At 46.6% G+C, this 23,875-nt stretch overlaps 2 protein-coding genes across 11 annotated transcripts in view; one reads left to right on the forward strand and one right to left on the reverse strand.

The window, feature by feature from the left end:
* LOC125426969 (geranylgeranyl pyrophosphate synthase) overlaps positions 1-11,473 on the reverse strand; it is a 14,897-nt gene extending 3,424 nt beyond the window's left edge. The window contains exons 1-5 of one of the 7 annotated variants that reach the window (XM_048485936.1): positions 11,094-11,356; positions 10,480-10,544; positions 8,758-8,836; positions 4,645-4,709; positions 1,792-1,894 (exon numbers count right to left, since the gene is read on the reverse strand). In XM_048485936.1, coding sequence (XP_048341893.1) covers positions 1,792-1,861 — 70 coding nt within the window. In that variant the 5' untranslated portion in view covers positions 1,862-1,894; positions 4,645-4,709; positions 8,758-8,836; positions 10,480-10,544; positions 11,094-11,356. Of the gene's footprint in view, positions 1-1,791; positions 1,895-4,644; positions 4,710-8,757; positions 8,837-10,479; positions 10,632-11,093; positions 11,357-11,454 lie in introns of those variants that run through there. The other 6 variants (XM_048485926.1, XM_048485906.1, XM_048485890.1 and 3 more) reach the window with 6 other exon arrangements.
* Positions 11,474-11,596: 123 nt separating this feature from the next.
* ARID4B (AT-rich interaction domain 4B) overlaps positions 11,597-23,875 on the forward strand; it is a 118,350-nt gene continuing 106,071 nt past the window's right edge. For 3 of the 4 annotated variants that reach the window (XM_048485794.1, XM_048485804.1, XM_048485813.1), the window contains exons 1-2: positions 11,597-11,911; positions 12,996-13,058. In XM_048485794.1, the coding sequence (XP_048341751.1) occupies positions 11,612-11,911; positions 12,996-13,058 (363 nt within the window). In that variant the 5' untranslated portion in view covers positions 11,597-11,611. Of the gene's footprint in view, positions 11,912-11,935; positions 12,027-12,995; positions 13,059-23,875 lie in introns of those variants that run through there. The other variant, XM_048485822.1, reaches the window with a different exon arrangement.

Below are 23,875 nucleotides of genomic sequence, written 5' to 3' on the forward strand. Positions count from 1 at the left end.
GGGGGGAGGGAGGAGAGCCAGGGCAGGGGTTTCCTTTCCTTCCACGTAAGCCTTTCGATTTCTTCTTGGCAACTGGGGAAAGTAAGTGGACTGGGGTGCCCCAGTTTGGGAGTTTTAAGATGCTGGTGATTGCAGGGGGAGTGTTTATCTCTGCATCTGCTTGCTGCCCCTCCATGAGTGCGCCCATGGCGGCTTGGCACCGGCGGCGGGCACAGGAGGGAACCGAAGCCGCCGGTGGGGGGGAGCGATGGGCCTGTGGGGGGAGGGGGAGCAATGGGAAGAAAACAAACCTTCCCGTGCCCGCCGCTGGTGCCAGGCCGCCGTGGTCGCCCTCGAGAAGAAGCAACCAGCGCCCCTGGAAGTCCTGGGCTCTCTGCCTCACAGGCTGGCAGGAGCGCTTGTTGCTTCTCCTCGAGGGCGCCCACGGCGGCCTGGCACCGGCGGCGGGCACAGGAAGGAACCGAAACCGCCAGTGGTCTGCCTGTTGGGGCGGGTGGGAGGGGGGAGCAATGGGCATCGGGAGGAAAAAACAAGTTAAACAAACCTATGGCACGAGGTGGCTGCGAGGGAGGACACAGGCTGCTGAAGTCGGCACTGGCAGGCAGGACTCGGAGGCAAAAGCCCGAGCCCGCTCCATGTGCCACATGCCTGTGCCTGCTGCTGCTGTTGTGTTTCTTCCTGGGCCTCCTCACTTTCCCTTCCCGGCTTTGCTGCTACTGGCCAATCAGCAGGGAAGGATCTTTGTGTGCGCACAGCCCGGAAAAGTCAAGGCACACTGGGTCGAAGGGAGGCGGAGCTCCCCCGCCCGCCCACTCTGGTGGCTTGTTTGATTGGTGGGACTGGCCCAGTGGGCTACTGGCGTCCAGAGTGGGCGGGGCTAGGGCAGCCTGAGCCGATTTCTAAAGCAATGCAGCTTGCCAGCTCGGCGCTGCTTGCTTTGCTTCACATGATGGTGCAGTCTGTGGGGGCGGCCCCCACGTGACCAAAATTGTTGCGCCTGGGGACAAGGGGTACCCCTCGTCCCTAGGCAAATACGCTTCTGCTGCCAGTACACTCTAGTAGTGCTTATGGCAATTGCCCAGTTGTCACCCAAAAGCATACATCACGGGAGAGTTATGGGCAGTGGTTGGATCTGAGACAACTGTCTTCTAGCGAGTGCTAAATTACAAGAGTTTTTATTAAACCGGAAAGTAGTTTGTGAGAATAATGTTTTCAGACATGTGTGGAAGCTGAAACTCCTAAATATTTTGATGACTATGGCAATTAAATAAAGGACTGTGGGACATCACAGGTCTTCATGTTCAGCAGCTTCATAGTATGAATGAACTTTACTACTACTTCTCTGCTTGAAGCCACTGTTTCACTCAGCTAGAAGAAGAAGAGCTTCTGTTTATTGTGTAAATTGGCTATTCTAGTAATTCCACGTACTTTCATGACAATCCAAGTCAAGGCAACACCGTGCTTTTACTCACATGGTTGATAAAGGCACACATCAGTGCTCAACAAGATCTTAAGTGGTCTTGACATGCCCACAGAAAAACTGCAGGGTAGGAGCATGAAATGCAAATCCAGACCAAAGTTTGTCAAACAAACTAACTGAAATAGACAGAAAGTGAGCAAAAACATGCAATAGCAAGGTAGCAATGGGAACAAGTAAGCAATAGCTGCTGCTTTTGAGGACAGATGAAACCAAGCCTTCGACTTAAAACAAATCAAGTTAAATTGCAATCAGGATCACAAGAACTGCTATGGCAATCAGATGCTGACTAAATTCAACAAATTGAGTATTACCTGGTAGCTGAAGTAGGTAATGATATGGCTCCATCAGAATTCTGTTGCATGTTCCTTCTACTTGTTCCATTTTTAAGGTTTTTATTTCCAAGGGTGGGTCAGTCTGTTCAGGAAAAAAAATTACCGGTACTAATACTGTAGTTTATATGTTTCTTATCATGCATACAGATCTCACAATGGAATATGTAGGGTAGGGTGAAGGAAAACAAAGCAGGGAAACTATCACAGCGTACAGGCCAATATGAAGAAGATATTCTTGGAAAGTGCTAACAGTGCAAAACCTGAGTTGCATCTTTGCAAGAACAAAATAAAAGGATTCTACACCAGTGGGGCTTAAGTCTTCCAAGCTAGTTAGGTCACACCTCCAATAGGCTCAGGCAGGGCTATGAAAATGTTTGTAAGCTCTCCTGGGCGATGAGGAATGCATCCTCCAGACTGGGTAGCCCTGCTGGCATAGACAGTTGCTAGTTCCTAGCTTCACCAAATTTAACTGCAAAAACTCTTCAAAGACCATGTCCAGGAGAAAAATGTGAAGACCCCTTTACGAGCAGTTCTGAAAAGAAAAAGAATGCCGTTAAGGAGAGCTCTCTTCACCGGAGGCTTCAGGGATGGGAGACCAGCAATCCCCTGGTCAGGTGGAGTTGCCCTGGGCAGGGATTCCAGAAGCTCTGGAACCGTCCCTGGCTTCAACGAGACTACCACATGGAGCGCTAATGGTCCTCCAGGTCCTGGGGATAGAAGCCTGCCTTCAGTGCCCCAGATGAAGCTGGAGACAAGCAGTTCCGAGGCAAGATTATTTTATTCATTTGATTTCGTAAACCGCCCTACCCCCGAAGGGCTCAGGCAGTGAGCTCTCTCTCCCCCTCTCCCATCAGCACCCCTAACTGCAGCAGGTTAATCACATTGGGCTCTTTCCTCCCAAGGCAGTCTCTTGCAATTCAGCCTCCCTTTTGGGAGGGAAGGCAGCAAAACAGCTTACTCAACAAGGTGGCTATGCCGTTTTTTCCTGCACAGAATGAGCAATGGCCTGGTCCTGAGTAGGAGTTTCCCTGGCCACCAACCTTTGCAGGCAGACAACAAGCCATGCCAGGAGGCTGGATAGCTGAATGTGGGATGCAGATTGAGTTGCGGGCAGTGAGCCAGGCACCAGGAAAAGGAGCAGGGAAAGACCCTCCTCCCCCACATAGCTGCAAGGGTGCGTTTTTAGCAGAGGAGGCTTTCCCTGGCCAAGTGCTTGCCCCTAAGCGGCCCAGGCTTGATGAGATCTCAGAGGAGGACAGCAAAGGAACAGGAGTGGATTCTATCTACTCGATCTCCTGCAAAATGTTCCAGAACGGTAAGAAAACACTCCCTTGCCCATTTAGACCCAGCATGGTGTCGTGGTTAAGAGCAGGTGACTCTAATCTGGAGAACCGGGTTTGATTCCCCGTTCCTCCACATCAGGGGTCTTCAAACTATGGCCCTCCAGATGTTCATAGACTACAATTCCCATCAGCCCCTGCCAGCATGGCCAAGTGGTAGGGCTCATGGGAATTGTAGCCTATGAACATCTGGAGGGCCATAGTTTAAAGACCCCTGCTCCACATGAATGGCAAAGTCTTATCTGGTGTACCAGATTTGTTTTCCCATTCCTACACGTTCCTGCTGAGTGGTTCTGGGCTAGTCACAATTCTTTGGAACTCGCTCAGCCCATCTCAAAAGTATCTATTGGGCGGAGAGGAAAAGAGGGGTGTAAATCCAAAACTCTTCTCTTCCTCATAGAGCCATTTGGGAGACAGTGCAACACCTGCTGGACTCTGAGTCAGTGAGATCATCAGCAGTCCTATAAACTGATAAGGAAGAAGTTGAATGGTCTGATACGGAGGATACGGAGGATGAAACCCACAACAACTCAGCCAAACTATTTCAGGCGGAGCATTTTCAAAGGCTACTGAAGAACGTCATCACCACATCAAAATATCAGATTGAGGATTCTTTCTCTTCCTGTGTACATTTAGACACAAGAGGCTTCAAGCAGGCATCAGAGTCACCCTCATGGTGTCCCCTCCCAGAGTCTTTTGACAAGATATTCAAAGGGGCAAATCTGGGCAACTCCTCAGCACAGGGGATGATTGCCAGGAAATTCTATGTGCTGACACAGAATTCAATGGATGACCTAAAGGTGCCCCTAGTCAATGCTCCAATAATGGCCCTGCATTCCAGAGTGATCCTATCCAAAGATGGTGGCAATGTCCTCAAGGATTCAGTTGACAGTAAAAATGTAGCAGAGCTGAAGAAATCTCAAGAGGTTGTATCCTGACCATTGGAGATTCAGCAGTTCTGACCAATTTCACCCGTGACAAAGTAAAGTGGGCTGATGACTTACTTGAGGACCCAGATGCATTCCTTGCCACTGTGAGATCGTTACGAAAAATACAGAGAGTGGCGGATGTGTCTCAGGATACAATTAAGTTTTGCATCAGGACACAAATAATTAATATGCTGGTTCACCACAATTCATGGATACAGAACAGGAAAGTGGACCCATCGACCAAATCAGGAACGCCATGCTGGATAAGGCACTAGTGGAGATGAAGGATAAAAAGAAGGCTGTGCCCTCTTCATCTTCCTATCCTTCTGGGGACAACAATGCTAGGACCGAGTCTGACAGGTCCGTTCATCCCTGCATCAAAGGAAGAGACCACAGGGACCAGCTCCTACTGCTCTAGGAACCTGAGAGCTAATCTCTGTATAAATTGGTATTAAAGATTCCTTATCCAAGCCTCTTTCAAATAAGCAGTCTGCTTTAAGCTAATTTCCACACATTATTGAGAGACTGTGTCCCCACCTTGGGCAACAGGGGAGTGTACTCACCTGACTTTGTTGTTCTGAAGAAGTTCGGACAGTGGACAGTTATCTTCAATCTTAAGTGTCTCAACCTGTAGGTTCAAAAAAGGAAGTTTTGAATGGAATCTTTGTGCCATCCTATGATGATCCAGTACCATGACTTCCTGATGTCTACAGACCTGAGGGAGGAATAATTATATATCTCTATTCACCGCTATTCATGGCACTACCTATGCCTTTGTCTGGGAGTCCTCTATTTCCAATACAAGACCTTGCCCTTTGGCCTGTCTCCTTCCCCCTGGGTGCTCTCCAAGTTCTGGTGGTGGTGGCCTACCTGCGGACAAAGGGAATCCATTGCTACCCTTACCTGGACATTATCCTCCTCAGGTCAGAGCCAAGGAGTGCCCAACTAAAGGACAAGATAAGTACAATTCAGTTGATAAAGGCAGAAGTGGGATTCAGCCGGTTCGCCCTAGTTCGCCAAAACCGGTAGCTAAAGTTCAGCTTAGTTTGCCGAACCGGCTGCATTGCACCACCCCAGGGAAGGGAAAAGTGAGGGGGCTGTTAGAGCCCCGGAGGCACCAGGCTTCCCCCGGGAGTTTGAACAGCCCCCTTGCTTTCTGCCGTGGCAGCGGGAGCGAGGGGGCTGCTACAGCCCAGGAGAAGCCTGGTGCTGGCATCAGGTTTCCCCAGGACTTTGAACGGCCCCCTCGCTTTCAGACCCCAGTAGAAGCCTTGCAGTGATAGAAGCCAATCCCCTTCCACAGCAGCCAGCGAAGTGTGAGGCGGGGGAAGGGGGGGCGATGGGGGGGATCTACTGAACTGGTAGTTAGATTAATAGAATCCCACCACTGGATAAAGGAGCATGGGTTCCTAATCAACAGGAGAAAGCGTCCGCTAGATCTGATCTGAAACAGTGCTCATTTGGGGGCAAAAACTGACTCAGCAGTGGGCAAAGTTTTCTGATCAGAAGAAAAGCAGTCGAAGATCAGACAGGCCATCTGGGTACTGTGCACTCAATAGGAAGATGTGATGGACCAAGGCCTTCTACCACAGACATCATCCCTTGAGCCTGTCTGCATGTGAAGCCATTATAACAGACCCTTCTCCCCTACCAGAAGGACCGCTGCCCCAAACCGCTCAGAATGATCCAACTGCCAGCAATGTTATGGAGAAAGATTCGGCTGATAGATGCTTCAGGCTTGAAGGAAAGTGTTCTTATGCCCCTGCCACAGATAGTAGTGACACTGGACATCAGCAAGTCAGAATGGGGTGCCCACTGCCAAGACCTGGTGGCCCAGGGTACATGTTGAACCAAGGAACAGGAAAACAGGACAAACTGGCTGGAGCTGAGGGTGATCCACAAGGGTCTGTTGACCTTTCAGAATCACATCCAGAGCTGTCATGTGTTGATACAAATGGACAACACAATAGCAGAAGATCGTGTGGATCGCCAATGGGACATCCAAGCATACTATCTTCATAAGGAAGCCCTCATTCTTCTGAGCTGGCCAGAGTGCAATGTGCTGTCCATCAGGGGCGTGGGAAATATATAGGCCAACTGGCCAAGCAGAAAATTGCTGGATCAGGGAGAAAGGTTACTGGACAAGTCAGCCTTCCAGGACCTAGAAAGATGGTTTTGAAAGACTCATATAGATTCTACTCATCATTCTGACAGGCACAAGTGGAAGGGGAGGATGCCCTCCTTCAGAAGTGGCCTTCAGGGACACACTGTGCCTTCCTTCCCTCACCTCTGATTGGGAGAGTGATCAACCAGACAATGGTGCTGCTGATCGTCTCTCACTGGCAGAGGAGGGTGTGGGTTTTGGATCTGGTCCGCCTGACTAAGGCACTCCCACTGAGACGAGCAGCACACAACAATCATATGTCATGGGGCCAATCCTTCATCCAGATGTTACATGCTTCCACCTCACAACATGCCTATTGAGAGGTTATGGCTTCCTGGAAGAGCTGGTGGACATAATGTTACAAGCTTTCAGGGGAGACTGCCACCCAAGAGACTTTACAGTTCTACCCGGCTTATCCTTTAGTTGCTGGGTAAAAGGGGCAGTTAACCCTTTGAGTCCATCTTACAGGGACATTGTGCTGTTTCTGTTCAATGGCTGGAAACTGGACCTAAGGCCACATGTTCTGAGACATTAGGCGGCAGCTTTGGTGGGGATTTTGGATGGCAGGAGATTTCTGTCAGCCAATAATTTTGTGAGGAGGTTCCTTAAAGGAGCAACACAACTATCAAAACCAGCAGCACACCCCACATGGAGCTTGGGTAGAGTTCTGAGAGCCCTGACGATGGATCCATCTGTCTTGGAAGGTGGCATTTTTAGTTGCCATCACATCTGCCAGAAGGGTGTTAGAGTTGGCAGTGCTTTCAGTACAAAAAGAACTGTGTGTTTCCAAAGACTCCAGTGTAGGGCAAGGAAACATTACGTGTTTCCCAGAGCTTCCTAATATATAAGACAGTGTCTTTATATTGAATTTTTTGCCTCCCCAAAGATGCTGTTATGTATCTTGCTTATTTTCTTGTGGGATGTCTTATTTTTCTCGGGTAAGTTCTGTTCAAATCCTGGCATGTATGCTCTCCAAACAAAAAACTTTGCTATATGTCTTTACTTCTCGGGGATGCCTTATATTTCTCAGACTTCAGCAAAACCTCTACTATGTCTTATTTTTGAGAGGGATGCTCTTATATTCGGGGAAACAGAGGGTAGGAGCAAAAAAAATTGCCAGGAGCCATGAGTCATATTAAGCTCCAGAAACCCAGCCAACAGCTGTAGACTCCAGGGGACAATCCCTTCTTTGGTGCCTAAAGTGCAGTCTAATTTTCATATCAATCAGCAGGTGATCCAGCCTTCCTTCTGCCTGAACCTTGCACATCCCAAGAAAAAAGAACGGCACACTTTGGACACGGGTGGAGCATCGATAATCTATATTAAACAGATGAAGGACACATTTCATTCAGACACCATGTTTGTGCTGTATGGACCCACCAACACTGGCAAGAAGGCATCAAAAGCTTCAATAGCTTGCTGGGTCAAGCTCTGCATCCAGCGGGCATATGAATCCCAAGAACTTACTGGAAAAAACTGTGCTGCACTCCACGAGGGTCACAGCAACATTCTCCACAAAGGCACCAGTGGAGGAAATCTGTAGAGTGGTGACTTGGTCCTCTTTTTTCACATTGATATAGCCCTACAGATGGAATCCACAGAATGCTATGGAGACAGCTTTCAGGAGAAGGGTATTGCAATAAATGGTGGCACGGAGCCTCTTTTTAAAGTGGCATTTAAAAATCTGAGCAGCGGACACTGCATTGGTGGGATAACGCTAGGAAGAAGAAGTTTTCCAGCATGATCTGGCCTTTTCCGTCTACCCACTTTCACCTTCAATGTTTTTGCTGCACTGCAGACAAAGTTGCTTCATACTGAAACAATTATTCTCATCCATGATAAATACAGAACCTGCAACAGTAATATGGTCCCACACCAACTCAGCAACCCCTGGGCGTGCCAGGATACCATTTGCCAGTCAACAGAATATCTAACTGCATCTCAATAGTTTCATAGACAATATCTGCACACTGAAGTGGTGAGTACAAGAAAGTGTAAAAGCTCCGTTGCAGTGAAGTGGAACAAAGCCTTATTTAGAACTGAGCTGCTCAGCACTAACTATCCAGTATTAAGTCTCCAAGTCCTTGGAGACGCTGCACTTAAATTGGTTTAGGCTCATGAAAATCCACTTTAAACAGTGAATAGTTTGTATTCACACATCACACTTCTCCAAAACTGAAGTTACAGGTTTATATTCTGTGCCTAAGAATCCACCAGAATCAAAAAAGGAAATAAATGCCTGACAAATAGATACAAGAAAAACACATTCTGTGTTGGCTGAAAACAAATCACCCCAGATATTCTGTTATACAGATAATAAATGTGAATGAATCAAGAGTCTCCATCTCAAATACAATACAGCATGCTGATATCTGTACTACAATACGCAAACAGTATGCATGTATTAAAAAGAAAAGCTAGAAAAGTAATGAACAATGCAGACAGTGAAGTCACATCTAACGTATGGCACTCCCTCAGGATTTTCAACGAAAGATGTTCAGAGGTGACTTACCATTGCTTGCCTCTGCATCAGGACCCTGGTATCCCCTGGCTCCAAACTTGCTTCTCAGGCAGACCACAATTACTGTTTTCTACCCCAGATTTTTAAGTTAATTCAGACCGATGCATACATTAGGTTGTAAGCCCTTCTGAGGTAACTCCAAATAAAATATTAAACTTCCATTCATTTTTGCAGCAATCCATTCACAGTAATAAAGGGAAACTGGCTCTCTCCACTGCATAGCTGGATGCACTATTACAAGTGGGGAAATAAAGACCTTGCAATATCGCAGGACTTCCCAAGGCTTCCTTCAACACAAATAGCCTCCTCTCACCCATAGCCAGTTAGCTCTATTAGAAAAAGGGCTGGCTTTCAATGCAAGACCAGAAACTCAATGACAACATAACTCCCACAAGTACACCGACTGTATCAAAACTCTATCCTAAGCAATCACCAGAAATTTTTCATCACACATTTTTAGATGTTCAGGACACCTATGCACACAAGCCCATAAATCGTACCACCAGGAAAACCGCCGCCGCAACAACGGCCTTCCTCCTCTCCCTCACTATGGCGGACGGTTCCGCTAGGCACTAGTTAAGAAAGTAGACCGCCTTATGACAGCCGCCTCTGCTCCAGAAACACGCGAGAAGGAACCACTGTTCGCCCTCAAACGAAGCAGCAGTTCTTTTTTTATTCCTTGAAGGTTTCCCATCCAAATACTAGCTCTCCCATCCAAATCCTCCTTTTCTTCTGAGATCTGATGAGATCAGGCCAGCCTGGGCCTATCCAGGTCAGGGATGCATAACGTACCACAAATTCTCTGCTCAATTTTGAGAACAACATATGCCACTTTAACTACTAAGCCCGTGAGTTTTAACTGTGACCTGAATTTTTAAGGGAAATTGTAACTGTCACAAGTAAACATTTTGCTAGCTTCAACCCACATTCAATAGCCAACTATAATCCAAGCCGTGTGGCAGTCTATCACCTTGATTTCTCACTATCACATCGTTCAGATAGAAGCACTGCACAGCTGTTGATTCACTTAATCAGCACAGGGTATATAAAAGAAAATCTGTGTCCACAAGTACACATTTTTGGTGATTACTCATTACTTCACATTTATGTCGAATGTACAGCTAGACTGATCCAAAAGTAATTGCTAATGTCTATGGAGATACAATCTGCAGCACCACGTCATCCTAATAAATTGGCAGTTACAGCCGTTTAGGAGATCAAGCTATAAACTGCTGAAAGAAGCTAGACCACTTCTAGAACTTGAGACTTCACTTTTTCTTCTTCTACAATGGAACTACTAGTTTGGAATACAAGAAGAAGAATACCCTGTAATGGTTTAGTCATGTGTTTTCACACTGCGGTTACACAGATTTGTGTGTCGCAAAGCATACTAAGGCCTGGCAAATACTTGGAAGTACAATTTATGTTGGACAACACAGCACCAGAGCGTGGCTGAGTGGTTCTCATCCCATTGCTCAAAACTTGCTTCTCAGGCAGACCACAATTACTGGTTTTTACACCAGATTTTTAAGTTAATTCAGACCGATGCATATATTAGGTTGTAAGCCTCTTTCTGAGGCACTCAACAAATATTAAACTCATTCATTTTTTTGCAGCAATCCATTCATATAATAAAGGGAAACTCTGGGCTCCCCACTGCATAGCTGGATGCACTATTACAAGTGGGGGAAATAAAGACCTTGCAATACGTACCCTCCTGCGCTTCCTTCTCGAACACAACAGCCTTCCTCGAAATCTGACAGCTTCAGAAGTTGCCTCTATTGGAAAAAGGGCTGGCTTTCAACGCAACATCAGAAACTCAATGACAACGTAACTCCCACAAGTACACCGACTGTATCAAAACTCTATCCTAAGCAATCAGCAGACACATTTCATCACGCATTTTTAGATGTTCAGGACGGATCTGCACACAAGCCCATAAATCGTACCACCGGGAAAGCCGCCGCCACAACAACGGCCTTCCTCCTCTCCCTCACTATGGCGGACGGTTCCGCTAGCACTAGGTTAAGAAAAGCAGCCCGTCTTGCGCACAGCAGCCGCCTCTGCTCCAGAAACAGGCGAGGAGCAGCAACCACTGTTCGCCCTCAAACGAAGCATCAGTTCCTTTTTTATAATGGCCTGTATGGGGGCGGGGGGGGGAGGGTGGAGCCTCGTGAACGCGTGCACTTGGGCGGCAACTGCGTGGGGGGGGGAGGTGAAATGAAACACAACCCCCCTTTTCTGACCCGGTTGGACAGACGCACGGAACAGGCGGTGCAAAAGGGACCCCTTTTATAAGGGACGGCTCAGCAGCGGCAACTACATACCTGCTGCCACTTCCACCGGTCCTTGCAATTGGCCCTGACCAAGCCGGCTCCACCAGTCTTCTGGGTCTGTGTCAGACCAACCCTTAACAGGCATAAAGCCCCGCCCCCTTCCGCCTCAATCGCCACCTTCGCCTGGTGGGGAAAAATACGCCACCGGGGCTTTTTGGCGCAGGCGCGAGCTCCTCCTATGCCTCCTATAAGCTCTACTTGGCTCGCTTTCCCTCTCCCCCTCACTCTATTCCCCCGCCCCTACATTTCTAGTTCTCCTCCTGTCTTCTCTGTGCATTCCGGTGCTTGTAGTTCCAATTTAAAGCGTCCCTTTGCAGCCGGCGGCAAAAAGGCGAATGAAAACCTTTGTTACCCAGAAGGCACCACGCCGCCATGTCTCTGTTTCCATAGAATTGGTGTGAGAATTACATCAGTGTTTCTGATAGAGAGGCTAATAGCGTTAGAAAGCAGGCGGGCCCTTGTGCGTTAGGGACCAATGAAGGGCAAGTAAGGCAGATGGGAGGCGGGGCATGAGCTGTCAGTCACCGTTCGGATCTTGGGGGAGGGGGAGTGAACAGCTCGGAGCAGAGCGGTCGCCGTCGCCACCGGGGTTCGGGCGGGCGGGCGGGCGGGCGGGAGGGACTGGCCCCTGCCATTGTAGGGCGGGAGCCGCCGCCGCTGCCTGTCTTCTCCGCTTGGCCAGGGATTGTCGGGGCTCTTCGGGATTTCGGAGAGGGGATCATCGAGTGCTGTGTTGGGAGGAGGCTCCATCCTCCCCCCCCCCCGCAGTTAGGGGGGACCCGCGGGCGGGCAACAGCCGCGGAACAAAGGTAAGGTAGCCCCGAGGAAGAGCTTCTCCGCCTCCGTGGCCGGCGGGCTTCTCGGCGGAGGCCGGGGCTGTTTTGCAGGGGCGATGCGAGGGAGGCGGCAGGAGAAGCGCTCCGGGTTTGTTGTTTTTCTCCTGGTTGAGGCTGCGGCGGGACTCGCGGGTCTCCCCCTCCCCTCCGGATCCGAAGCCCTCGGCTCTCCAGAGGGAGAGGAGGAGGAGGAAAGGCGGGGATGAGGCCCCGGAGCCGCCTGCGAGGGCCGAAGGGAGGGAAGGAAAAGGCTCCCCCCGTCGTCGTCCCCCCCCCACCCCGCCCCCGATCCCTTGCCTTTTCGGCCGCTGACCAGCCCTGGGAGAGGAACTGCGGCTGTTGCTGAAACTCCTGCCGCGGAGTCAGCTCTCGATGGGGGCAGGGGGGCAGGTTGCAGAAAAGATCTCCTGGATGCAGCGTGGCCTTGGGGTGCTGGTGGGGGGACAGGGGAGACGATGGCGAGGAAGAGGAGAAAAAGCAGTGGCTCGCGGAGCCGCCCCCATCTCCGCTCCTTGCCCGAGCACAATGGAGAAGCCTCCCCTCCCGCAGGGAAGTGTGTGCCTGTGCAGACGAGAAAGCGCCTCAGTCCCGGCTGTGCACCCCCCTCTCCCCCCGCTTCTCTTTCTTCCTCCACTGACTTCAGGGATCGGCCCCTCCCTTCCCGGGAACCGAAGGAGAAGGGCTCGTCGCTTCCAGGCGGTGCCCGGAGAGGGGCTTTGCAGGCGGGGTGGCGGTAAGAAGCGGTTGTTGTTGTGGCAAGTTTCTCCTCTGACAGAAATGGCGTCAAAGGCGGCAGCGGCGAAGCGGGGAAGCCGAGCCGAGGTGTGCGAGGCTCGGGGAGGAAGCGGCTGCTGCAGCCGGAGGGGAGAGGAGGAAAAGGGGGCATATGTGGGGAGGAGATCGGGGGGGGGGACCTTTGGCGGAATCTCTCTGTTCCCCCCACCCCCCATGCACACGCACTCTCTCTCTCTCTCTCACACACACACAGAGGCATGCAGAGCGCGCCCCGGTGCAAAGGGGGTGGTGCGTTGGCTCAGTGCTTTGTTTTAAATTTCAGGTCCAGTCTCGGCAGCTCAGCCTCGTCCGGGTTTTTCTCCTGCAGCCCGACTTCATCATGAAGGTAAAACCGCTGGTCGGTGGAGGAGGGGAGGAGGGGCGGCGTGGGGACCCGCGGAGAGTTGGGTCTGCCCCAGCTCCGCTCCCCGGTGTGAGGCTTGCAGCTTTACCAGATTTAGACTGCCGGCTGTCGTGCTGAAGGCTCGGCTTTTGTAAACTCGCCTATGGGAAACTCGTTGTTCTGGACTTCTCCTTTCGAAAGAGAAGGACATGGCTGCCTGGCCCAGCCTTACTAGTTTGGCAGGGGAATAGCGGGCGTTTGCTCTCCGCTATTGGAAAGTGTGAAGTTGGACTGGAAAAGCTCCTTTAAAGCCATTGAGCTTTTCCCAGTTGAGGTTAGATTAGGTTTAATTCGCTTTCCTTTAATCTGAATCCTGTTGAATTAATAACCCTGAGTTTCAAGAAGTATACCTAATATAGAGAAATAATTTCTGCTGTAAAATACTGCTGCAAGATGCAGGAAGAAATTCTTTCACATACTTTTCGCTGTTGCATGGAATTCATATGGCACGTTCCCCTTATTGGAAAAGCTATGACAGCTGGTAGTTTGTGTAATGTGCAAATGTTATCAAAAACATTTATTTTTTCACTCATGCCTGTGTTGAACTGGCCATTAGGAATAGTCTGTTCTTTATAGTAAAGCATGTGCTGTCTATAAACACACGACATAATACAGAATGTTATTTTCAAAATGTCCGGACTGATTCCTTAACAAGATTCTTGCACAGTTATAAATCTGATTCCTTGGCTTGAAAAAATCTGTTAAAGGCACTACTTGAATAACTGCAAAAGGAATATTGTTGAATAGTCAAATGGCATGAGCTATCTACCATCTTTGTTATTAAATATTGTAAGCAACTTCATCTGTCGAGTGAGGTCTTTCTTGAAGGATGTAGATATCAGCAGTTATGCATCAGCTGTACCGGAAACACTAGGAATAACATCAGATCAAATATTTCATACCATTTAATTGGTAGTTGTCAGTAAATACACTTTGTCATGAGTTTTTTCTCTTTTGCTGAAATAATCACTCGTCCTGAAAGAATAACTAGTGAGTTCTTAAATAATCTGTACCTCATATTAAGATTGTGTTGGGAGGACCAGTGAAAACAGTATTCTTAAAGAGTTTTCATATAAAAATAATAATTTAAAATATAGGTTGTTCTTGTATATAGGCAAATATGAGATAGTTGTGATCAGGTACTGTGATTACAGCAGGAATCTGATATCATAATTCAGAGGAAACACTGTGGTACAGCCTCGCTGTGTAACAATTGTAAACCCATGTTTGCATGTTGTATAGAAGAGTCTTTGAATGAAACTGTCATTTTAAATAGATTTTTAGTATGTGTATTTTAAGTTAAGTTATGATATATTCTGTTCTTTAGAAGTGAGTGTACCAAGTTTAGCATTTGACTACCCTAGCAAGGTAGTTTTCATTCAGGTTCGTCTGAAATGACTTTTCAATTGAAAAATGCAAGATCAGTCACTGAATACAGAATTTTAGAGAACTCTGACTATGAGAACCCAATACTTGGAAAGTGTTTACTTTTCTTGATTGTAAGAGTGGTGACACATTTAGAGCTGGCACTGACTTTTGCTCTCTGTTGAATGCACAACAGCCTTGGGCAAGAGGGCACAAGACTTTTGCCATTTTAAAGAAAGGAGGATCTGACAAAGTATTATATCCTCATTGCTGTAAGGCTTATGAGTACAGGAGGAAGAAATAAGTAGTTTGGCTAGTCAGGAGCCCATCTCATAGTGTTATTCTATATCTTATCAAGATGTTTCTTTTTGTTCTATACTGTAAAAGAAATTACTGTGTGCCCTCTTGCCATTTTTATTTAACTCTGACATTATTTAACTGGGTTCCTTTTATTTGCAAGCAATTTATACATTGTTTAAAACTTGGCTTTTAAACTTCCAAAAAATAACACAGCTATTTGCTATATATCTTTTCCTTAAAGAGTGTGATACAGTATTTTCATACTGACATTGTAAGCATAAGACTGTCCTGCCAAAATAATAAGATAGATATTTTACCTTGTTAATTTAATGTATTACTAGGGTGAACCTGATATATAAAGTGATGTAGAAGCCGGTGTTTAAATAGGATAGCATAAGCGATACAATTTTAATAGGGTGAATGGATTCTATGGAGTCATATAAGTTTGGATGAAATTAATCATAGAACACTACACTGAGCTCTGACTGTTTCCTCAAGCAAAAGGAAGCAGTGTTGATCAAGGTTATGTCTAGAAACTCCATTTTTGTTCCCAACTTTCCTTTTGTCTTTTTCCTTCACCTTTTGTAGTGCAGCTTATTTGTCCTCCCACGAATAGTATTGCAAAAGCAAAGTTTTGGTTTGCTGTTTATGGCTTAGTGTTTCACTTTTATTAATAAGATAAATTGATATCCCACAGGAACTCCTATCAGAATTCAATACAGTTAATTCTTTTGGATGAGTGAATGTATGATATAGATTCTAATAAACTATAGTTCTGTGTTGAATCCTGAAACAATGGATATTTAAATAGGTGTTAAATGTATCTTCTCTCTTTCTTCATTACTCACATCTCAAAACCAAAGATCAATTAGCACAGTTTGCCAAGAGCCAGCAGGTACTACTTCAATAATTTATGTATGGAGATTTTTAAATGGTTCTTTTGGCTTTTACAGATTGTTAGTTTGCAAGGTTTTAGGAACATTTCAAAAGAATTCAGTTTCTTGCTGTGGAACAAGTATAATGCATTTCTCTGTTATTAAGACACTGATTCACATTTATCTTCTCGTATAGGAGGCATTTACCTTGTCATTGCCCTTTTAATCAAATTATTATTAGTTTGGTGTATGTAGCTCTATTGCATAATACCAACATAGTATAAATGGATTAATGTGTACCTATTTCCTTCATAATTTTCTGCTACAGTCATACGCACAATGATTAGAAAAACATAGGAAACAAGGTCTCCAATGACATGCGCTTTGCTGCTGACTTGTAATACAGTCTACTCAAAATATGCACAAAAAAGGTTAACAAGAAGTATTGACTCCTTGATTGTTTCTTAAATTATACTGAGAAATACTTGTTTTTAAACCTTCTGAGTATGAAGTTTTAAATTTTTTATTTTATGGGTGAAGCTTTCTTGTCAGTCTGAGTAGATTGATTATTCTTTTGCTTGGATTGTGTTACAAAGACAGAATTTAAAACGTCTCTTCTCTTGCTTTTCTGTTGTTTTCAGACTTTAATATAAATCAATCAGCCTTGTGGATTTTAACCACACATCTGGTGAAGTGAGGTCTGATTTCTGAAAGTGTATGCTGGAATAAATTTTGCTATTTTCTAAATAGCACTGAATTCTTGCTTTATTTTACTTCTGCAGACTGTCATGGTTACTCATCTTGAATTAACTTTTTTTTAAAAAGAATTTCTTTAGCATATGTTAAGGTGGTTACTCAGGGCAAATATGCATTCTCTCACACATAATGAGTTTGTTATATGAGTTTCGAGTGCATGTTCACTGTGAAGTGATGAATACAAAAGTGTCTGTTCAGCCATAGTAAGACTCTGAAGAAAGCCCCAAATAGCAGAGGATTCGAATAGTGCTTCCATTTGGAAAAAGAAACATGTGTCATACAGAAGTGAGAGCAGTACTGGAGATCTGTTGTGTGCAATAGTTTTAAGCCTCCTTTTGAAGAGGGTATATGATAACAGTGATTTTGAAAGCACCCTTACTTTGACATGTCTGCCCATTTTCTTAATGATGTCCCCCATTACTGATGCACTCATATGACTTGGTCTTGCCGTGAGTCAGTATAATTTTTTGTCAACCTGTGTTTAGAAATATAACACTTTAAAGGTTTATCAGTTGTTCTTGATGGTATTTCTATACAAATGCCCTAAATTGAGCAGTATTTAGTGGCTTTAGCTTTCTGACTGCAGCACACATTAGCTGAAAGCTGAATTGTTCTTGCAGATAGTGTGTCACAAACTAGTTAATTTTTTTGCAACATTGCAATTTTTTAATCCTGTATTTCTTCTGAACAGCTGGCTAGAGGGAGAATGTGCTCAGGAGCGTGGAAGCAACTTGAAACAAATTCAAGAGGGGGAGAAAATAAATACTTATAGGATGCTTGATTGTTAGATTATGAAAGTGTTTTTTAAAAAATAAATAACCCTTTTCAACCTGCCATTGGCTTTTTCCCCAGCTTCCATATACCCCTTGCATTTGGGGAATGGGATAATCCTTAATATCCTCATCAGTGTGTTCTCACACAAAACTCTCATCTTTCTCTGAGTTGGGAGTCTTGATGACCACAAAATTGTAGGTGGCTACTAAAGGGCAGCCAGAATTTGTAGAGTGTTTCTTTCATCTCTTTAACAGCCTGCAGTTTTTCATGACTGCTCCACTACCAGCCTTCATATTTTGTCCTCTCTCTCCCCACTCCTGGTTTAGCAAATTTTTCATTATACTGCATAGTAGGGGAAGAAGGTGGATGTTGGGACTCATTGACAAATGTGGCAAAGAAAGAAGGGTGAGGATTTGTTACAGTCAGTAGGGTTCTTTGAGTTCATCATCACAGGCATTCAGTGCAGGCCCATGTTGGGACTGTGCTTGTGCAGGCCAGCCATGGTCTGATTATAAATCTTTTCTTCAATCTTCTGTTACTGTTGCTAGACAGGAAAAAGACATTCCCCTCTCCCACACTGTGTAAGGAGTTTCCTGCACAAACAGTCATGTGGTGGGAGGGGGAGGAGTGCCATCCCCTCAGTTCTTCTTCTACCTCAAGGTGTGAGGAAGTTCTTCTGCTGTTCCTGTGCTCTTCTCTGGACTTTTCTGCCTGATTGGTTTGTCATCTTCTCGATAGAACCCAAAAAAGAAGCTGTGTTTAAAAACTGTGTCTCCTGTGGGGCCAAAATGGACAAGAAGGAAACCCAAAAAGAATGCGTTCTTTGCCTTGGCGAGGTACATGTTCCCTTGACATGCAAGGCCTGTGCAGCCTTGATGCCCAAGGCCTACCAAGTCCAGGCTTTGCACCTAAAAGGTGGCCTTTTACGAAGCTTCCTTGGCCCCCAACCTTTGGATCTCCTTGTGGAGTATATCTACCGGTTCCCCTTCTGCTTCTTTATTACTGTGGCCCTCCCAGCATGACACCTCCTTTCCTTCTTTGAGCAAAGCGACCACGGAGCCTCCTGCAAAGAAATCCAAGAAAGGGGGTAAGGAACATTCTAAACGCAACAGCACTTCTCCCAACGCGGTTGCCTAACTGCTAGCACCTGCTGTAGATCCCCATCTCCATGGCTCAGTTCTTGGTGGGGATGGGGATCACAGTCTCTTTTGGGGCAACTTCTCCGGCCTGGCGAGGCTGTTTTGCTGGGCAGACTGTTTCGCTGAGTCGCTGGATTCTGTCTCCGCCTTGGGACCGATCTTCCTCCAGACGCCTGCATGAGTTAAACCCCTGTTCATTTGGTGTCAGGCTATGACGCTGCCACATCCTTCACATCCCTGGTTGTGAAGTGGTCTCCAACAATGACACACCTTCGGGGGAGGGCGGTTTATAAACCCAAATAATAATAATAATAATCATCATCATCATCATCATCTTGGTGTTGGGAGGTCTTGTCATCGAGCTGGCGCAGAAACCTCTCGCCTTGCTGCTGGAGCGCTTCTCCAGTATGGAGCCATTCTCATGAGTGGCAGACTACCTTTCATGGCTGCCGGAGTGCCTCATGGCCCTGATCCTGCTCATGTTCTTGTGGGGATTAGGATGTGCAGGTGGTCTCTCCCCGAATCTGACTGCACCCCTCTTTGCGGTAACATCTCAGGCACCCTCCAATGCTGGCACTGGGGTAGAGATCCCAGCCTGTGCGGCTGCACAAGGCAGCTCCTGAGCAATATCCTCTAACCCTGACCAGCATTCCCTCCCTATTTACAGCTCCCCCTGCCGAGTCACTGGCATGGGGATCGCCACTGTAGATGCCTTTTCTCTTTTGCCTCCTCATCATTGGAGGACAGACATTGGCACCATCACCCTCCTCTTCTCATTGGTGGGTTCGGTCACCATTGACTTGGCACTGATGGTTCATGAGCCGGCCCAGATCCTTATCTTGACACTACAATTCATCTTGGAGTGGGGGGGGGGGGGGGCTCTCTAACTTGGCACCAGGAACCTATGCTTCTGGAGAAAGTGCTGCACCAATCCTCCACTTCAGCCCCAAGGGACATGAAGTCCAGGCATCCTGATTCGGTACTTGGCCAAGGACTAGGCCACCATGGATAAGTGTCTGCCACCACTCACTATTCAACTGACCAACCTAAGAGGTCTTCATCCATCCCTTTTTCAGTGGCTCTTTATCGGGGCATGGGGGTGGGGGGGAATCTTGGAACTCAGATCCTTCCCCTGGTGACATTATTGGAGTTCCACTGCCTATTTTCCTGTAAGATGACTTGAAACTCTTTTCTGAGCAACTGATTCGAATGGCAAAGGCTCTCAATTGATTCTACCAGGCACCATCACCTGAGGAGGTAGAGGAATATCAGGGTGTCCCCTGACAATATGCTCATTACCTTGCTGATGGCTAAAAGTTTTCTTGAGCTTGCCAAATCTCACTAAGCCAATCCAGTCACAATGATTGTCACCAATAAAAAGGTTGAGAACATCTACACGATTCAACCTGCTGGTTGTGAGTTCCTGTTTCTTCACCCTCAGGCAAACTTAGTGAATACCTCCATAGTTCCTGCTCCAACTTCCAAATATTTGAGGATTACACCACACCAACTCTTCTACAAGCTTCGTTACTTCCCAAGAAGGCTATACTATCCCTGAGAGTATCGGCCTAATTTTTTTGTCAGATTCTGATAGATTACAAGGCTACCAATCCTTTTTTCCCCTATGGCCAGCAGAAACATTTCCAGTTTCCTCAGGAAGGGAGGAAGTCCCCCTGCTTCCCTTCTAAAGGACAAAGCAAGATTAAACCTAATAGTGCCTGACTATATGAAGATTCCTTCGTGAATTTTTTTTTAATTTCTGGGCTTCAGTTACTACTGATTCCTGGGTGTTGAATTGTCCTCTGCGTTTACTTTCTCAAAGTCTCAATTTTCCTTCTCTTCTCCTCCCTCAGAAATGTAGGAGGAGGTTTGGTCCTTTTTGTCTGAAGTAGCTATCAGAGAGATTCCTAGGCCCCTCCAATCCCATGGTCTTTTTTCCCCATCATTTCCTTATCCATAAAAAATCAGCGGGAAAATATCTTATTTTAGATCTAAGGCTATTGAATAAGTATCTTTGGGTCCACTGGTTCCAACTGCTGTCCCTAGCTGATATCCGGCCCCTTCTCCTGGGGCTTCGTTTGTTGTGATTGACCTCAACAACGTATATTGCCACGTTTCCATCCATGAACAGGACTGTCAGTTCCTTAGGTTTATGTGTGTGGACTGGGTATTCAAGTACACAGTGATCCCTTTCAGTCTGGCCACCACCTTCTGTACATTCATCAAGTGCACGTCAGTAGTGGTGGTTTACCTTGGCAGAGATGTGGTGTACAGTTTTCCTGTACCTTGTTGACTGGCTTGTGGTGGCCTTTTGGAATCTCAGCTGTTGGACTACCTCACCATGATCCTAGACCAGGGGTAGGGAACCTGCGGCTCGAGAGCCGCATGCGGCTCTTCTGCCCTTGCACTGCGGCTCCATGAGCCAAGCCGCCGGCCCCATCCTTGCCCACCCTGCAGGCAGCAGGGCAGGCGCACCAACTGCCTGCAGCCGGCTGGGCCACGCCACGGGCTTCCCCTCTCGCCTGCCCCATTGGAGCGGGGCGGGCGCTTTCCCGGCGGCCGGCGAGGCCAAGCCGCTGGCCCCATCATTGCTGCATCCATGCGCTTCTCAGAATGAGCGGAGTAAAAGGTAAAAAAACACCCAATATATACAGTGTTATCTTTATTTTAAATGTCAAAAATTATTTGCGGCTCTAAGTGTTTTCTTTTCCCAAGGAAAACGGGTCCAAATGGCTCTTTGAGTGTTAAAGGTTCCCTACCCCTGTCGTAGACCCACTAGCCTCCTGTGATCTGTTGGTCAACCTGGATAAATCTGTTCTGATTCATGCTCAGACTTAGATTTTATTGGGGTATGTCTGGACTCAATCCAGTGCAAAGCCTTTTTGCCCTTGACTAGAGCCCTGGCTATCAAGTCCATGATGGGGAGATTCTCCACACAGAGATTCCAATCTGTGCATTCCTTCCAAAGTTACTGGGTCTTATGGCCTCCACTATGGCAGTGGTAGCTCATGCCATGCTCTTCTTGTGGCCACTCCAAAACTAATTTGTGCAGAAACACTCTCAGCCACGATCTGGACCTCCAACTGGAATGGTCCCTAAACCCATTCTACCTGGACAGGTGTTCCGAAAATGGAGTCATCTAGCAATCGATGTGTTTGCTTCGCTGGAGAACATCCAATGCCACTTGTACTGTTCCAGAGCAGATCTAGGTCAGGAATCTCTGGGAGATGCCTTCCTGTTTGTGTGGATAGGCACATTCCTGTACCTCTTCCCCCCATACAGTCTACTGGGGAAAGTAGTAGTGAAGGTCCAGGCTGATCAGTCCTCAGCCATACTCATAGCCCTGGTGTGGCCAAAGAGATCTTGGTTCCCTGTGCTGCAAGCCCTATCTTGAGGGGTGTGCCATGTGTTCTCTCGATCGTCTCTTTTTGGGCCATCTGCATTACCCAATGTGGTCTTCCTTAAACTAACAGCATGGCTGATTCAGCCTTGGAGGGCTGGCCAGAAAGGGTCAGGAATGTATTGCTGGCATCCTGGATGCCATTCACAAGACTTCTTATTTTAGAAAGTGGGAGAGGTTTTGTGTCTGAACTGCTCATCATTCTGTAGTTTCCGAAACCTGTTCTCTGCTTTTTGTTTTTGGATATTTTCTATGTTTATCGGACAGGGGTCTATGTTTGTTCTCCATCAAGGTTCATTTGTCTGCCATTTTGGCTTTCCATGTAGATTTCAAATTCTTTTTCTCACCCAACTGTGAAACATTTTCTAAAAGAGCCAGGCAATTTGCATCCTCCCTGTCGCAAGACAGTCCCTCGGTGGAGCCTGATTCTGGTTCTCACTGCTATGATGGAACACCCTTTGAGTTATGTGATTTGGCCAGCCTATCCTATAAAATGACATTTTTGGTTGTGATCACTTCTTCAAGGCTGGTTGGAAGCCTTCAAGCCCTGTGGTCTGATCCTCTGTTCCACAAGTTCCATCCTGTGTTGCATCCTAATCTTATTCATTTACCCAAAGTTGCTTCTCAGTTCCATGTTTTGCAAGATGTTCTTCCACCGGTGTTTTTTCCTGACCCAACCTCCTTGCCTGAGGAGGCTCTCTATATTTTGGATATCCACACAAGGCTTTGTTATACTATTTACACAGTCCATGTAGTCTTCATGAAGCTGATGGTTTGTTTGTCTGCTTTAAAGGATCTTATAGAGGTGCTCCAGTTTTGCATGGTGTGTGATGCTGTTGGGATGATCTGCCCCTTGTTCCTCAGGGCCCATTCCACTAGGGCAATGATTGCCTCTGCTTTCTGGTTGTCTAACAATAGACCTTATTGATATTTGCAGGCCACTTGGTCCACTGAGTCTACTTTTATTAAGCATCATGCAATTGATGTAGATTCTCGCAGGGAGACTGCTGTGGGAAAGGCTTACCCCACCTGCCGTTTTGTGACTTGCTTGCTAGTCTCCCAATATGTGACTGCACAGAATGCCTACGATGATGAAGAACAACATTGCGCTGACCTGTAACTCTAGTTCCTCAAGTGGACTTCTGTACAGGCACATATTCCCCCGCCCCCAGCACTATGGCTGTTTATTTGTTGTTTGGTTCCATAGTTCGTTTTAGCTGTGGCGGCATCGAGAGGACTGAGGGGATGGCACCCTCCCCCTCCCCAACGTAACTGTTTGGGTGGGAAGTTCCTTACACAGTTGTGGGAGAGAGGATTGAGTGCCTTTTTCCTGTCTAGCAACAACAGAAAGTTGAAGAAAAGCTTTATAATCAGACCGTGGCTGGCCAGTCCCAGTGTGTGCTTGCACAGAAGCCCACTCAATGAACCACAGTTACAGGTAAGCGCAACACTGTATTTGCATCTGACTGTCTTTTGGCTCAGTATCAGTCAACATTTAAGCAGTGAGTTGCAATCCATGCCTCCTGCCTGTTCACATATAGATTGTCTCCCTCCTCCTTGCATGCAGATTTCCCCCCTCTTCTTCTTCCTGATTCAGCATTAAATGTCACAGATATTAATCCTGGCAGAAAATGAATACATTCACCTTGAGAATCCAGTTTTAACCAAAGTTATCTAAGGGATTTAAAAACATACCTGGAGTCATCTCAACTAGATTTAATGGTCATATTTATTACTATTGAGCAGCTGGTGTCAGGGGGAAGAATACACACAATCTTATGACCCATTCCTGTTCTTAATCTCCTGCTCCATTGTGTCAACTGGGGCTATCAGTGTGAGTTCATAAAATAAATACAATTTGGAAACCTGAACTTAAATGGCTAAAGTGCTTTAATAAAATGAGACAGGAATAACTCACTTTCATGTCAGCACTCAGGGTTGTTGTTGCATTAGAGCACTACACAAGGAACAGTTTTATTTATTAAAACACTTATACCCAACCTTTTTCTTGGTTCAAGGTGACTTGCAATAATAGTTAAAGCATCCCCGTAAAGATAAAATAGCAAGCCCCAAATTCCTACCTCTTAAAAGATGCCTGCCATTTAAATACCCCCAAAACAAGTAGATAAGCATTGCTGTGCTTTTTGAAGA

The sequence above is a fragment of the Sphaerodactylus townsendi genome, linkage group LG01 (assembly GCF_021028975.2).
Source record: "Sphaerodactylus townsendi isolate TG3544 linkage group LG01, MPM_Stown_v2.3, whole genome shotgun sequence".
Lineage (NCBI taxonomy): Eukaryota > Metazoa > Chordata > Lepidosauria > Squamata > Sphaerodactylidae > Sphaerodactylus > Sphaerodactylus townsendi.